The 15,192-nt window shown below is 35.7% G+C and overlaps 1 protein-coding gene and 1 non-coding gene across 2 annotated transcripts in view; one reads left to right on the top strand and one right to left on the bottom strand.

Moving 5' to 3' along the window:
• The window catches only part of Med13 (mediator complex subunit 13), a 97,159-nt gene that overhangs the window by 5,236 nt on the left and 76,731 nt on the right, over nucleotides 1-15,192 (bottom strand). The window contains exons 20-28 of the mRNA XM_020158889.2: nucleotides 13,913-14,372; nucleotides 12,276-12,495; nucleotides 11,466-11,657; nucleotides 11,083-11,306; nucleotides 9,634-9,776; nucleotides 7,972-8,130; nucleotides 7,670-7,855; nucleotides 4,994-5,142; nucleotides 2,349-2,522 (exon numbers count right to left, since the gene is read on the bottom strand). Of these exons, the coding sequence (XP_020014478.1) occupies nucleotides 2,349-2,522; nucleotides 4,994-5,142; nucleotides 7,670-7,855; nucleotides 7,972-8,130; nucleotides 9,634-9,776; nucleotides 11,083-11,306; nucleotides 11,466-11,657; nucleotides 12,276-12,495; nucleotides 13,913-14,372 (1,907 nt within the window). The remainder of the gene's footprint in view (nucleotides 1-2,348; nucleotides 2,523-4,993; nucleotides 5,143-7,669; nucleotides 7,856-7,971; nucleotides 8,131-9,633; nucleotides 9,777-11,082; nucleotides 11,307-11,465; nucleotides 11,658-12,275; nucleotides 12,496-13,912; nucleotides 14,373-15,192) is intronic.
• On the top strand, nucleotides 5,341-5,447 carry LOC141414252 (U6 spliceosomal RNA). Its single transcript, XR_012439314.1, has one exon. It is a non-coding gene; the product is annotated as a U6 spliceosomal RNA (small nuclear RNA).

The raw sequence follows: 15,192 nt of genomic DNA, 5'->3' as shown, positions 1-15,192 counted from the left end.
GCCAAAATGTGTAATAATGTTAAAATGCTGTGACAAGACAGTGGTAGTGTTCACCACAAAAACTTCTGGTAGATCTCATTCTAAATACTGCAAAAGGTACAAATCTATGTATTATAAAAGATACCTTTTATTATAAATTACATGCTCTCCCCTTGCAACTTTGTATATATGTGTAAACTCTTGTGTAGTATATTCAGGAATAGAACCACAGACATGTAGGTTTGAAATGTTTACAAACTCTTAATTTTTAAGTTATAAACAAAACCCTCACATGGCAAATCACTACAAAATAAATTAATATTAATTAGTACCAGTGCTCTAATTCCTCTGATAAAATGATTTTTAACCATCTAGGAGACCCACTATTTTTTTCAAACGAAGAGAAAAATACCAGTTTTACTAACTATAGTATAGAACTAAAATGAGATGCATGAAAAAATGGTGAACAAAATTATGGTAAGTTATGCCTTACCTGGTAATTCAGAACCAGAAGTCCTAATCTTGTTACACTGTATCTGAGGGTGAATGCTCCCTTTACACTATCCTCTCTGCAAATAAATATTGAGTAGAAAAGAATCTGGATAGTCCCTTGGACTTTTTGTAAAGTCGTGTTTCCTTAAAACACTTAAGCCCTGAAACACTAAGGTCACAAACTATAAATAGGTGTTACACAATCTTTTTCTTGTGTACAAAAATAAATTTGGAAAATGCTAGGTAAACAATGTAATTTACTGCTATGTTTTCAGAGCCTTTAGTGTGCATACATGCATTATGACTACAAAAGAGGGCAGAAAGCATGTGTAGCACTTCCCAAAGAACCAAAGTATCCTTTGAGTTGTGGAGACTTTAAGGATTTCTATTCTGCAGAAAACCCCTTGGGAAGTTGTTCTTGTAATGAGATTTGTATAGACCGCTGCATGTCTACTGGAAAAGGAAGAAAAGTCACAGGATAACACTATTACCTTAGCCAACATGCCTTAAATATATTATGTCATTAATAGTTCATTCAAGGGCTGAGATATACCTCAGTACTAGAGGGCTTGCCCAGCAAGGATTCAACCCCCCAGTTCCACAAAATAAATAAATAAGAAATAAAAATAAATCAGATTATCAGCTGCTGGATTCTTTATGAATGTGCCACAGAAGTCCATCGTTTAATCTCAAATGACACTGACTCAACAGAATGTGACCCACGGATATCAAGATCTAATAGCATTAAGTGTAAAAGATAGCAAGAAGCCTACAGGTTTAGTAACCACCAAAATATAAGCTCAAGAAACTAAAGCATACAATGTGTCTTTTACCCTGAGAAAAACTCAGCAAGCATTTATATTAGCACGAATTAGGAAATTAAAACACTGGGGGAGGAGGTTATGATATGTGAGTCAGATCTTAATTTGTTATTTTGAAACAGTAATAGCAGCAGCAATAAACTGTGCACAGAATTTTCATGTCATTTTACTTTACCATTTTGTGAGTTAACTTCAGTTACATTACTAACTCATTATAGAATGTTTTGATAGAACAGAGTAAGTCACTATCGGTCTAAGAATTTCATTTCTTAAAAACCACTCAATAGTTTTTTACAAAGAAGCTTTTTGTTTGTTTTGTTTTACTATTTATCTATCTATTTATTTTTGTGGGACTGGGTTTTAAACCCAGGGCTTCTTGCCTTGCAAAGCAGACATAATGGTTTTAATACAGCAATTTACATCAAGCGAGCAAACTTTCTTTCCTTTTGTTTTCTTTCAATTTGTATTTTTACTTTTTTGGGGGTGGGGGTCTTCCTATGTAGCCATGCTGTTCTGGAATTTACTACGTAGCCCAGGAGGGCCTCAAACACAAAATCCTCCTGCCTCAGCCGAGAGCTAGAAAGAAAGCTTTCTTAAGGAGGTAATTAATGAAAATAAAAATTAATACTACAAAGGCTGATGAATATTTTAGTCCACATAATAATGCAACATAATGGGAGTGGAGTATGATGTAATTCAAAAAACAACATAATAATCACTAAAAGATCCAGGTTTCAGTCTTAAGTTTACTGGCCTTGGACAGGTGAGTTTTTCTGTACTTAATTATGCTCACCTAGAAAATGAAAAGATTCTCTCAGCTCTAAAGTTCCATATGAGCAGGTGAAAATTCTACTAAAAGCAAATATTACAATAGTTTGACTTGAAGTTCAAACTTAAATTTTAAAAATTAGCATCTCACAATGGGACAATTCTCAGTTATATGTGGCAATGCATTAAAGAACTTAGAATATAAGACAAGCTATAAAAGCCATTTCTATATTTCTTAGGAATCAAGTTGCCAATTAGAATTAGGAACTGGCAAAGAAAGGGTAATACCTTAAGAAAAAGGGGACACTGATATTGTGCTTGAGGACATGCTGACCAGAACCAGTCAGGTAATGGACCCGCTTTGGCAGTTGATACAAAGTATCCAAGGGCCAATGGTTGCTGAAGAATATTAGTTACTTCATCATGAGATTCTGTTGAAAGTAGCCGATCAGTACCCTGACCCTTAAAAAAGACAAAATTAAAATTTTATTAGAGTTCATGCAATATATGAAGGCAACAGATATAAATACAAAATGGCGTATGGTGATCAGTCTCATTACTCTATGACAACAATTTAAAAACACTGAAGAATACTGAAAACAAAATAGTTAAACACTTAATAACAGTATCATAGTTAGTGACAGCATTTCAAGTAGTATAATGCCAACCTAACAAATTTGAAGCCTTGAGTTCAAACCTCAGTACCACCACCAAAAGAAAAAAAACAAAAAAGGGTTCTAAAAATGCCAAACATATTAATAAATTTGTATTATTATGTCCCGGTTTTGTGTGTGTGTGTATAAATCGTTGCAGCTAAGTAAAAAAAATAAAATGTTTAACAAAATTTCCAACTTATTTCCCAATAGCACCACAACTAAGTCCTGACAATTACACTTCAATCCAAAAGGTGGATTCAATTTAGCTGAATTCGCCTAACTATATATATATATATATATATATAGAATGCAGTTACCAGTGTTATGGAAAGCATTATGGCAACATGTAATACTATTAAATGATAGTCATATACGTGAAAATGCTCATTATATCAGTACCTAAAATAGAAAAAAAATACTTAATGTCCAACATTTTGGGAATGATATAGCAAAAGTTATAATATATCAGCAACATTAAAAAGATGATTATAGAAGCTAGGTGCATGCCTATAAACACAGATACTTGGAAGTCTTGAGACAGGAGGATCACAAGAGTCAAGGCCAGTCTGCAAAACATATAAGACCTTGTCTCAAGAAAAGAAAAAAGCCAAGCATAGTAGTGTAAACTTACAATCTCAGCACTTGGGAGGCTGAGGCAGGAGGACTGTGAATTCAAAGCAATCCTGGGCCAAATAGTGACACTGTGAAAAATAAATGCTGATTATATTTATTGAAAGCTGAAAATAAATATATGTGGAAAGAAAGTAACTTGGTAAAAGTAAAAATTGTTAATTAAGAAAGTGGGATTATTAGTGCTCTTAAATATAAACTATACAGATACTTTTTTTTTGTGGTAGTGGAATTTGAGCTCAAGGCATTGCATTGTGGTTCAAGCCACAACTCCAGCCCTTTCAGTTTATGTTTCAGATAGGGTCTTGTGCTTTTGTGCTGGCCTTGGACACAATCTTACTGACTCTGCCTCCTGAGTAGCTGGGAACACAGGCATGCACCAAAGGGTCTGGCTAACATTCTTTGATCAGGTTGATCTCAAACCACAATCCTCTTATCCTTACCTCTCGATTAGCTAAGATTACAGGCATGAGCAAACATACCCACCCCAGGTACATATTACAATAATCTCATTTCCTTGCATTTAAAAAAAGTAAAGGAGTGAAGCATAGTGGTTCACACTTATGAGCCGAGCACATGGAAGGCTGAAGGAAACCTCTTGTATGTGAGAGGCCGGCCCAAGCTACATAGTGAGACACTGTGTCAAAAACAATGAGTGTTAAAAAAGCACCTGCAACAAGTGCAAGGCTCTAAGTTCAAACCCTAGTACCCTTTACCCCCTCAGAAGAATAGCAAAAAACAATGAAGAAAAAAGAAAGGGCATAGTAAAACTGGACAAAGATCCTATCCTACTTTAAAAAGACTGATTTTTAAACATATGCATGCTATAATAAATAACTACATCTAATTTCACTCAAATAAAGATGTGTTATTCAATGATGCCTAATTACTTTTGACTTCAAACAGAAGGACAATACTACTTGCTTTCCTAACTGCCAAAAATAAAATGAGAGAGTGAATGGGTGGTCAGTGTTTTACTTGTTCTTGGGAGGAAATGAATACTTCTATTATGGTCCTTGTCCCAACAGTGATACGAATGCAGCTCTTATCCATATACAGGTTCTTAAACATACTGTGATCTTATACTTGACACTATGGCAAAATGGCAAATGACAACTAGTCTAAAAAATGCAGATTTAGAGAAAGCTCAACTTTTTTTTTGTGGGTTTGAACTCAGTTCTTTGTGCTTGAAAAGCAGGTGCTCTACTACTGGTTAACCACTGGTTATCTGTGAGATGACATCTCACCAAATATTTACTCCGGACCTCAACCTCAGTAGAACCAGGATTACAATCATGACCACCAGTGCCCAGCAGGAAAGCAGAGCTTTGTGAGACCTTCTACATAATGTATAATTCAAAGTACTGATGTCACCAGGCATGGTGGCATATACCTTTAATTCTAGCACTTGAGAGAATAATGTAGGAAGACTGTGAGTTCAGGTCAAGCCTGGGCTACATAGTGAGACCCTGTCTCAAAAAAAAAAAAAAAAAAAAAGTATTGATGGCTATCAAACAGAAGTGTATGAACATTCAGTTACTCTCACCTCTTGCTATTTTTCAAGGGAAAATTACTATTTCATATATTAATTTCTTAGTGAATAAATGCATGATCTTTAGACAAAATGAACTTCTGTTATAGAATTACCTTGCCAGCATCACCTCCATGGGGGTAATGAGATCCTGGAGAATGTACAGGAGATGCAGTTGGAGATGCAGGAAGGATATTAATAATATCAGGATCAAGATCATCTCCTGTGTCTAATAAATCAAAGATACCCATTCCGTCTGCTCCATCTATACAGGAGAAAGAAATTAAAAACTCCATTTTCCATATTGCATAGTCATACCTGCCTAGCACTTGCAATGCATAGTAAAGAGTTAAAATAAATTTTAACCAAAATGGTTTATTGTAACATTTACTGAATGTTTACTACATGCCAAGTATTGTGCTAATAGTCATGTAAAATGCATAAGCAAATATATAGTAGTCTGGTGCTCGCTTCAGCAGCACATATACTAAAATTGGAACGATACAGAGAAGATTAGCATGGCCCCTGCGCAAGAATGACACGCAAATTCGTGAAGCATTCCATATTTAAAAAAAAAAAAAAAATATATATATATATATATAGTAGTCTGAATAATGACTCCCAAAAGATTTCTACATCATGATCTCAAGAATATATGACTATGTTACCATAAAGGATTTTTAAAGATGTGATCAAGCTAAGAAGCATGAATGGAGAGTTTATTCTGGATTGTCCAGGTGGGTCCTATACTCTCATGTCTTTTTTTTCTTTTTCCTTATGGTGCCAGGGATTGAACCCAAGGTCTCATGTATGCTAGGCAAGCACTCTACTAGTGATAGGAAAGCAAAAGGATTAGTCAATGAAGGAGACTGATGACACTACACTACTACACTGGCATTCAAGATAGAGGAAGGGGCGATGAGCCAGAGAGCACAGTGGCCTCTAGAAGCTGGCAAAGGCAAGCTTCTAGAGTCTCCAGAGGGAATCAACCTGCTAACATTCTAACAGCCTACTCTAAGGTAACAAATTTGTGTTTTTTTAAACCACTAAGTATGTAGTAATTTGTTACAGCAACAACAGGAAACTAGTCTAAAGTAAACATAATCAGGAAATGGAAATGTCCTTAAAAATGGGACTACTCACTCTTCTTTATTAGGTAAAAATACTCAAGTAATTACATAATAAACTAAAAGACAAAATAATTAATACCTAAATTCCTAACTTTAAAGATCTGGCACTTTCTAACATAGTCCAAAGTAAGAATGGAATATTATTTATTTCCTCTTCTACTATATACAACCTACAAGCTTCACCAAAAGTTACATCTCTACTCTAGCAGTTTATGTAAAAAAATTTAACCAAGTGAAGATATAAAGATAAAACATGAGCTATAAAGTTTTATTCACAGGTACCTCAAAAGCATATACATAAATACACACATTTTATGATTATAACCTTTCAAAATAAGACTAATGGCTAGAAGCCAATGGCTCATGCCTATAATCCTAGCTACTCAGGAGGCAGAGATCAGGAAGATTAAGGTTTAAGTTAGCCCTAGGCATATTGTTTGCAGACCCTATCTTGAAAAAAAAACCTATCACAAAAAAAGGGCTGATGAAGTGACTCATGGTGTATGCCCTGAGTTCAAACCCCAGTACCCACACCGCCCCAGGAGGAAAAAAAAGACTTATGGAATAATTCACATCTGTTCAGACATTTATTCTCTTATAGTTTGTGGCACCAGAATTCTCAAATTAACTTTTTTTTGTAACTCCACTCTTTATTTCCTAAATGTTTTAAATGATACACACAAATAATTACAAATATTACTGGGCACTCAAATACATAAAGATATAATCTGTGACATAAATAACATGGTGGAGGCAGAGTTTTATAACAGTAGAGATTGTGTATGCCATTCAAGATAAGTTTACATCAATTCAAATTAGTTGTTATCCCTATAGTAACCACAAAGAAAACAATTGAGAAGGGAATCAGAATGGTTCGTTACATATCAATGCAAAAGACAAAAATCAATCCAGGGGTGGTGGCACACATGTGTAATCTCAGCTACTTAGGAATTGGAGGCAGGAGGATCATGAGTTTGAAGTCAACATAGGCAAAATTAGCAAGACCCTATCTCAACACGAAATTCAAAGAAAAGGGCTCAGGGTGTGGCTCAAATGGGAGAGAGCTTGCATTTAGTTTAAATGGCCTCAAATTAATTTCACTAGACTGGAACCAAGACGTCAGGAGAGCTAAACTTCCTCTACAGCCTCTAGGGGATAATCTGTTTCCTTGTCTTTGAAAGAATCTAGAACTAAATACTTCATGTCCCTTACCCAATTTTGAAAGTGAGGGGCATAGCATCTGACTTTGCACCCTTCTGCTTCCATCACGTGGCCTTCTCTTCTGTGTATATTTGAAACCTCCTTTGCCTCCTTCTCCTTACAATACGTATTTCATTTAGAACCCACCTGCATAATCTAGGATAACCTCCCCATCTCAATATACTTAGCCACATCTATAACGTCCTTTTTTAGTAACTTAGGGTAACATTCACATATTTCCAGAATAGAATATGGCTATGTTCTCAGGACTATTATTCAACTTACCAAAAGTGTTAACATTAAAAACTTTTTAGGCCAGGTGCAGTGGTGCACACCTGAAGTCCAAGCTACTTGGGAGGCTGAGGCAGAAGGACTGCTTGATCCCAAGAGCTCAAGGCCAACCTGGGCAACATAGCAAGCCCCTACCTCAAAAACAACAAACTTTTAGGAGCATTCACCTACCATTGTTGGGATTGAAAGCTAAATCCAAATTTTCAGTGGTATAAGTAGCTGAAGCTACTTGCACAGAAGCAGAAGTAGGGAACACAAGTATATGAGTGCATGATGTATCTTGTGGGGTATTTAGCTGAGATGTCTGCATATTTAGAGTGGTGCTTCTGCCAAATACAGAACCAGTTGACACAGAATCTAAAAAGAGAATGAAAGACATTTTTCCTTTTAATATACAAAGAATAAATCTTATGTAGTATTAAAAATTTAACCGCATGAGGAATTAAATCTGATATAAACAAATGATAGCTAACCTGGCATAATAACAAAAGAGCCTTGGGGTTCCATTGCTACCAAGCAAGCACTGAGAATGCTGGGAGAGTCTGCAGCAGATATACCACACATTCTACACATGTCTTTGAGCCTTTTACTTAGAGATTGCAAGTTTCGACGACTCAGCAAACAGCTCCAATCTGTGGGTATTAACAGTAAAAAGAGTATTAATATTCAAAGTAACAACATTGTTTCTATGCTACAGAACCAAGGTTAAAACATGAGAGAAATATTTAGTGATTTTAAAATTAGTGTATTCCATCATCAAGTCAACAATCTTAATGTTGTAGGGTACCAGTAACTCATGCCTGTTATTACTAGCTACTTGGGAGGCTAAGATGGGGAGGAACTTGGTTCAAGGACAGTCCGGGCAAATAATTCATGAGACTCCATCTCCAAAATAACTGGTACAAAATGGAGAAGTAGTTCAAGCAACACAGTGCCTGCTTTGCAAGTGCAAAGCCCTGAGTTCATACCCCAATCCCACCAAAAAAGAAAAAAAATCTTAATGCTGGCCAGCCATGTCGGCTCATGCCTACAATTCCGCAGCTGTTAGGGAGGAGATCAGGAAGATTGTGGTTCAAAGTCAGCCCAGGTAAAAAGTTAGCAAGACCCTGTCTCAATCAGTAGGTTAGGCATAGTGGTACAGGGCTGTGGTCAAAGTTACAAAGAGGCCAAATGTAGGAGGATGAAGGTCTGAGGATGGTACCAAGCAAAAACATGAGACCATACCTGAAAAATAACTAAAACATACAAACAAAAAACAAAGGGAAGGAGGGGGGCTGGAGACTTGATTCAAATGGTAGAGCACCTACCTAGGAAGCACGAGGCCCTGAGTTCAAATCCCAGTTCCACAAAAAAAAAAAAAAAAAAGTCTTCCCAGTGCCTCCTACCTATGATTCTAGCTACTTGGGGATCATGGTTTGAGGGCAGCCCAGGCAAAAAGTTCCTAAGACGCCCTCTCAGTAGCTAAGCAAGTTGGCAGGCTCCTGTCATCCTAGCTATTCAGGAGGCTGAGATCAGGAGGATCCAGGCCAGCCCTGGCCAAAAGTTCAAGAGAATCTGCCTCCTCAACAGAAAAGGTGTCGGGTACCTGCCATTCCAGCTCCTGGGGGAAGAATACATAGGAGGATCTTGGTCCAGGGCTGGGCAAAAATCAAAACCTTATCTCAAAAATAAGCAGAGCAAAAAGGTTGGAGGCATGGCTCAAGTGGCAGAGCACCTGCCCAGCAAGCATGAAGCCCCGAGTTCAGACCCCAAAGCCAACAAAAAAAGAAAGAAAACATGGTATGTAACATTATTCCCCTAATTTTAGTGAATACCATATTCAATTATTATTTGCTGAACAGAGATGAGTTGAATAACAAGCAGGAAGGAGGCAAAACGGGACCAACCAACAAGAATAGCTACTAACAACACAGAGATGCTTCTTCTTTAAAAACAAACATTTTACTGATAATCTTTAGCATTTTATTTGACAAATATACTTATATGTGATCTGAACAGTATGTAAGTTAATATAAAACAAAGTTAAAAACTAAGTAAGGGCTATGGCTCATTGGCAAAGCACTTTCCTAGCATGTGCAAGGCCCTGGGTTCAATCCCCAGTATGATGGAAAAAAATAAATAAAGCACAATTTTACCTTTCAATTCTCCATGACCAATCCTTCCCAGACGGCCAATGACAACTCTCCACGGTAATGAACTCATCTGTACCAGGCCTAAGCACCACTCCCAAAGTTTCTGTAGACCAAATCTTCTAGCAGAACCTTTTTTCCGACGAGCTCTATTGAGTGAAATAGACAGTCATAATGAAATGAAGAGACAGTCAAAAATTCACATGATGACACTTTAAGAAATTTCAATTTTCTGAAAAGCTAGTTTTTATTTTATTGACTGATTGGTAACAAGACCTCATGTATACTAAGTATGCAGTCTTAACACTAATCTGCATTCCCAACTCCCTGGTCCCTTAATGAATTTTAATGCTTTACACTTTTATGAAAAAGTCCTAAGCAGAATATACAGAAAATCATACAATGGGGAGAGGGAAGATTAAGAAAGAATTTGATCAAAGTATATTACATGCATGTCTGTAAATATCATAATGAAACCATTTTGAACAATTAATTTATACTAACTTGTTAGTTTAAAAAAATTTATTGTTGTACTGGAGATACATTGTGACATTTCCAAAAGTTCTTATATCATAGTTGAATTCACCCCCTTCCAAATAATTGTCTTTTTAAATCATACATGCGGCATGCAAGTTTGTCTGTTTTGATATTGGTCCTTTTTATGTTGCCCTAGCTGGCTTTCAACTCAAGAAATCCTCCTGCCTCAGCCTCCTAAGTATCTGGAACAATGGGCACACACTCAGCTTCAGGTTTGTTTGTTTATTTATTTACTTATTTATTTTGAGATCAAGCTTAGCCCCAGATCAGTTTCAATAGATCTTTCTAGTTCCATTTTTCAAAAATTTTCATCTAAAATCATTACTTCAAAAATAAAACATAATAGCTGTTCAAAATTCTAAATACTTGGGAGGCAGAGATCAGGAGGATCACAGTTCTAGACCAACACAGGCAAACAGTTTGAGAGACCCTATCTCAAAAATACCAAACACAAAACAGGGCTAACAGAGTGGCCCAAGTGGTAGAGCACCCGCCTAGCAAGCATGAGGCTGTAAGTTCAAACCCCAGTACCACAAATAATAATGAAAACATTACTTCAATTTTTTTTTTTGGTGTGACTGGAGTTTGAACTCAGGGCTTGGCACTTGCAAAGCCAGTGTTCTACCATTTGAGATACACCTCCAATCTACTTCAAGCTTTATGATACAAAAGTTAGGGACCTTAATAATTTTGTCTGTATAACAGATTGGACAAAATTATTTTTAATTATCTTAATTATCTATTAATATTCACTACAAAGAATGAGTGAAAAGTACTCATAATCCTCACTCTTAATATCTTAATGCATATAAGCTTCCAGTTTTGTGATCATTAAATATGAAACATAATATGCAAGACTGCGTGTGAAAAAACTTTAACTGGGATGATATAGTCATACTTTGAGGAAAATATAAGTACCTATTTGGAACATCAATGTTAATGATACACGTTTCTAAAAGTTCTCCATATAGATCTGTGCAGGATGCAAGAATCCACCTTTGATCATGTGATAAACAGTAACCCACAAAAAGAACATTGTATTTTTGTCCAGCTTCTCCAAATGTCTCTCCCAGCTCCGTCTGTTTGTCCTTTACTGGAGCCAGAATAAAAGGAGGTGTATAAAGTCGAATACACTCTGGTCTCTGTAAAATAAAAAATTAAGGTACTATAGTATTATACAACCTCAGAAAAATACATATCATCTACACAATTAAAATTGGGAAATAATGGCAAAACAAAATATTAGTTTTGCATAAAATGTACAGCCATTCAGTAACTTTGGTTATGGAAAATAGACTTACATCGGGACTTTTAAGAGCAGTTTCCATGGCTAAACCCGGACCAAAGCCAGTTAATGTTTTTACATTGGTTGATGTTGGAAGTGGTCTCCGACACTGGGTAAAGGCCGAAAAAGCCAGAGATTTTAAATGCTGGGTATAAATTTGTCTATCTTCATGCTTCACAGGTTGTAACAGGTATTGACAAGGAACAATCTAAGAGGTACAGGTAAATATAATAAATGTTAAACTTGCAACAGAGAATGAAAGAAACTGTGTGGCTAAAACTAAAAACTCCTTACTGAAAAATTTAAGCAAAACCTAACTTAAATTATTATCTAAAGAACTGTTTTCTTATCTATTACATAGTTTGTTAATAAACAGTTTTACCAATAAGACCTGAACTAATGGGTCATCTAAAAACCATAAAAATTTCTACATGACAATTAAATACCAATACTCCCATGGAATAGATCTGTTGAAATCTATAAAAATCAAGAAATCAAAATTTCCTCAAATAACTTACTATGAGTAATTTTCTTCCACTTTAACTTGCAACCTGTCTTAATTAGAAGTGTAGATTATTTAGGTCCATGCTATATTTTTCTACTTAGGTTCATGAACTTAAAAACTGACTTATAAAATAACACAAGAGAAACACAATCAATGTACTAAATGTAATCGTTTCATTCTTCATTATTATGATATGACTATACAATTATCTCTTATAAACTCTTAAAATGTCTAGTAAAATCAATACAACCTAGCTTTAGAAAATCAAATTGAATACAGGAAAGTAGTACCTTTTAAGCTTCTGAAACATCAAATTCTTACCTGTACAGAAACAGTACTCTTGATATGAGGAGGAAGAGTCTGGACCATTTCCAGAAAGCATCGAAGGAGCCCCAAAGTCCATACGTTAGAAGAGTTAGCACTCTCATCTTTATTTTCATATGTAAAAGGATCAATTATATAAACAACAATAGCAGGTGGATAGGTAATTGCATGTGAATCACCATCTGTGGGGATTCCCACTTTGTCACGATCCATTGTGCTAAAATTTGAGTTGGAAATAAGACAAAGAATTATACTGTATTTGCTTGGGGAAGCTTCAAAGCAAGTTCTTATATCCCTTCTTTTTTTTGGTGATAGATAACAGAGAGCCTCTCTGAAAATTAAGGATATTTCTTTCTCCCCAAAGAGAACCATAAACCCTATATGACCCATTCCACAGTGTACAAAGTCCCTTGCATCACGAGGTCTTGCATTTAAAAAAATAAACAAAAGGAATAGTCTTCTTAAAACCATAAATTACTGGAAATCAAAGAGAACTTAGCACTTAAGGAGTAAAACTGAGACAAAGATAGGTCTCTGAAACCCATCTCAGTAAATGCCCCTAATCACAAAACTGTCTAGAAACAAGACATCTAGACCAGAAAGAAACCAATTTTTCATATCTATTCAATGTTCTAGTACATTTTTAGACTATACGCATTAAACTCATGACTCCTAACTTCAATGGTGAGTAAGTTTCACTCTTTGGTGTGTGAGTTTCCTTTTTTTTTTTTAATTCAAACCTATTTAAATATTCAAGATGGGTAGACTAATCTGGATAATGTTTTTTTTTCACCCTTATTTATGAGCATATCTTTGGGCATGATTGCATCCTGGGTAGTTGACAAACATAACTTAAGCTCAGGTTAACCTGACCTATAAAGAAAATAAAGTTCTCCTAATACCTTCATCAAAAAAGAATGAAAGTTGTCATCGTAACTGTCATTATAAATAACTTGGAAAGCATTATGTGAAACAATTATATATTATATGTCTCCCATTTTGCAGATAAGGATGTATGAGTAGAGAGGTAAAACTTCCCTCAAATCAGAGTCAGTAAATGACAGAGGTGAAATTCAAAACTTGGTAAGATGGTAAAGCTGCTCAATAGGGATTTTTCAATTGCTGGATTTACACAGGCAAATGTATTTGTTATGTCACAGGACAGAATCAAGTATCACATAGGAATCCGGACTAAACGGTTTTTAAGATTTTAACTCCCACCCTGAGGTTCTAGGATTCTTAAATATATAAATAAAATACTTTATAAAGATCCCTTTTACAATTTCATACATAAAATATTCAACATAATAAAAACTAAATTCCAAGGATAAGATCAAAATAACATTTCCTATTTAGGAAAAAAAAAAAAAAAAAGCATTAGTTTTTACATTTCTGTAAATAAAAACTTATTTTTATTCTTTTTTTTTTGCTTCTGGGAATTGAACCCAGGGTTCACGTACTATACTACTGAGCTCCCAGACCCAAAGATCAGTATTTTTAAAATCTTTCTCTTTTTTTTTTTTTTTTGGGGGGGGGGAGTAGTGTGGGGAGGCAGTACTGGGGCTTGAACTCAGGGCCTCATGCTTGCTAGGCAGGCACTCTACCAGACCCTAGACCAGTAATTTTAAAGGTACCTTTCAGACACATCAGGATGTGGTTGAGTGGGAAGTGATGATGACTCTCCTGAAATCCCAGCTGTCTGTAGAGCTGCTGACTGTTGCCCTCCTAGCTGGCCACTCTGAACTGTACTTGCTTGGGCAGACACAAGTCCTGTACCACTACTGTTCATACTGCCAAAAGGTGGAAACGAAGGTAATTTACTTGATGATACTCCACTATTTAAGTTGGAGGATGATGAAGATGAAGTTGTGGTCAAAGTTGAATTTGCTGTGGCAACTGAAGTCGATATTGCAACACCTGAAGAAGTCATCGTTATAGTGCTGCTTGCTGCAGATGCTAAGGTGGCAGATGGAGTAGTAGCATTTCCAGTATTTGTTATCTGAGGTGGAGTAATCAAAGACTGATTTGTAGGGGTAACTAAATTTGGCTGAGAAAGCAGAGAGCTGTCCAACGGCTGGGAAGCAAGATACGGACCTAAAGAATAAAGACAGGATACTTAATTCTTTATTTCACTGACTGTTTTTTTTTTTTTCTTCCACCATATGAATAAGAAATAATCTAGCTGATACTTTCTTAGTAATTATTTTTCCCAAACTGCTTGCTAACAGTGTATGCAGCATTGTTTTCTCCTAGAAACTCAAGAAACAAATTTTTGAAAGTATAATAAAAATTCTATTTCCAAGGCACAATTAAACATAAAAACAGTATCTAGCAAATTTTCATCAAACCATGAAAGTGTTCCTAAATCACAAAATGAAGAAATAATGGCAACAATGATAACTAACTAAAATACAAAGTGGAAAAATGTGATCACAAGGCACAAATTATTGAAATGTCAATGAGATTCAATAGTTTGGAACTATATGGCTTTGGATTAAATCTAAAGGAAGTTCGACTGGAAATGTGGCTCAAGTGGTAGAGCACCTGCCTAGTAAGCATGAGGTCAAGTTCAAACCCTAGTACCGCCAGAAAAAAAAAAAAAAAGGAAGGAAATTCTAAAGACTACTGAGCTAACCTCAGCATTTTTTAAGGTAGCTAGGCAGGTACTCTTACCGCTTGAGCCATGCTTCTAGCCCTTTAAAGGTGCCTTTCAGATAAGGATATTTAATTTAACAATGGTAACAAAAATGTCTTAAATGATAGTCATTTTCTTTGCTACAGCAAGGAACTATTACTTGATGTTGTACAGTTTATAGACAAATTATTTTCTCTCTCAATAATTAATAAATCACAAACCTTACCACAAACATTAAACCCTACAGAACAACAGAAAATAGCTCAGTACCCACAGTTT

The sequence above is a fragment of the Castor canadensis genome, chromosome 11, assembly GCF_047511655.1.
Source record: "Castor canadensis chromosome 11, mCasCan1.hap1v2, whole genome shotgun sequence".
Taxonomy (NCBI): Eukaryota; Metazoa; Chordata; class Mammalia; order Rodentia; family Castoridae; genus Castor; species Castor canadensis.
This window is presented reverse-complemented; position numbering and strand designations above follow the sequence as displayed.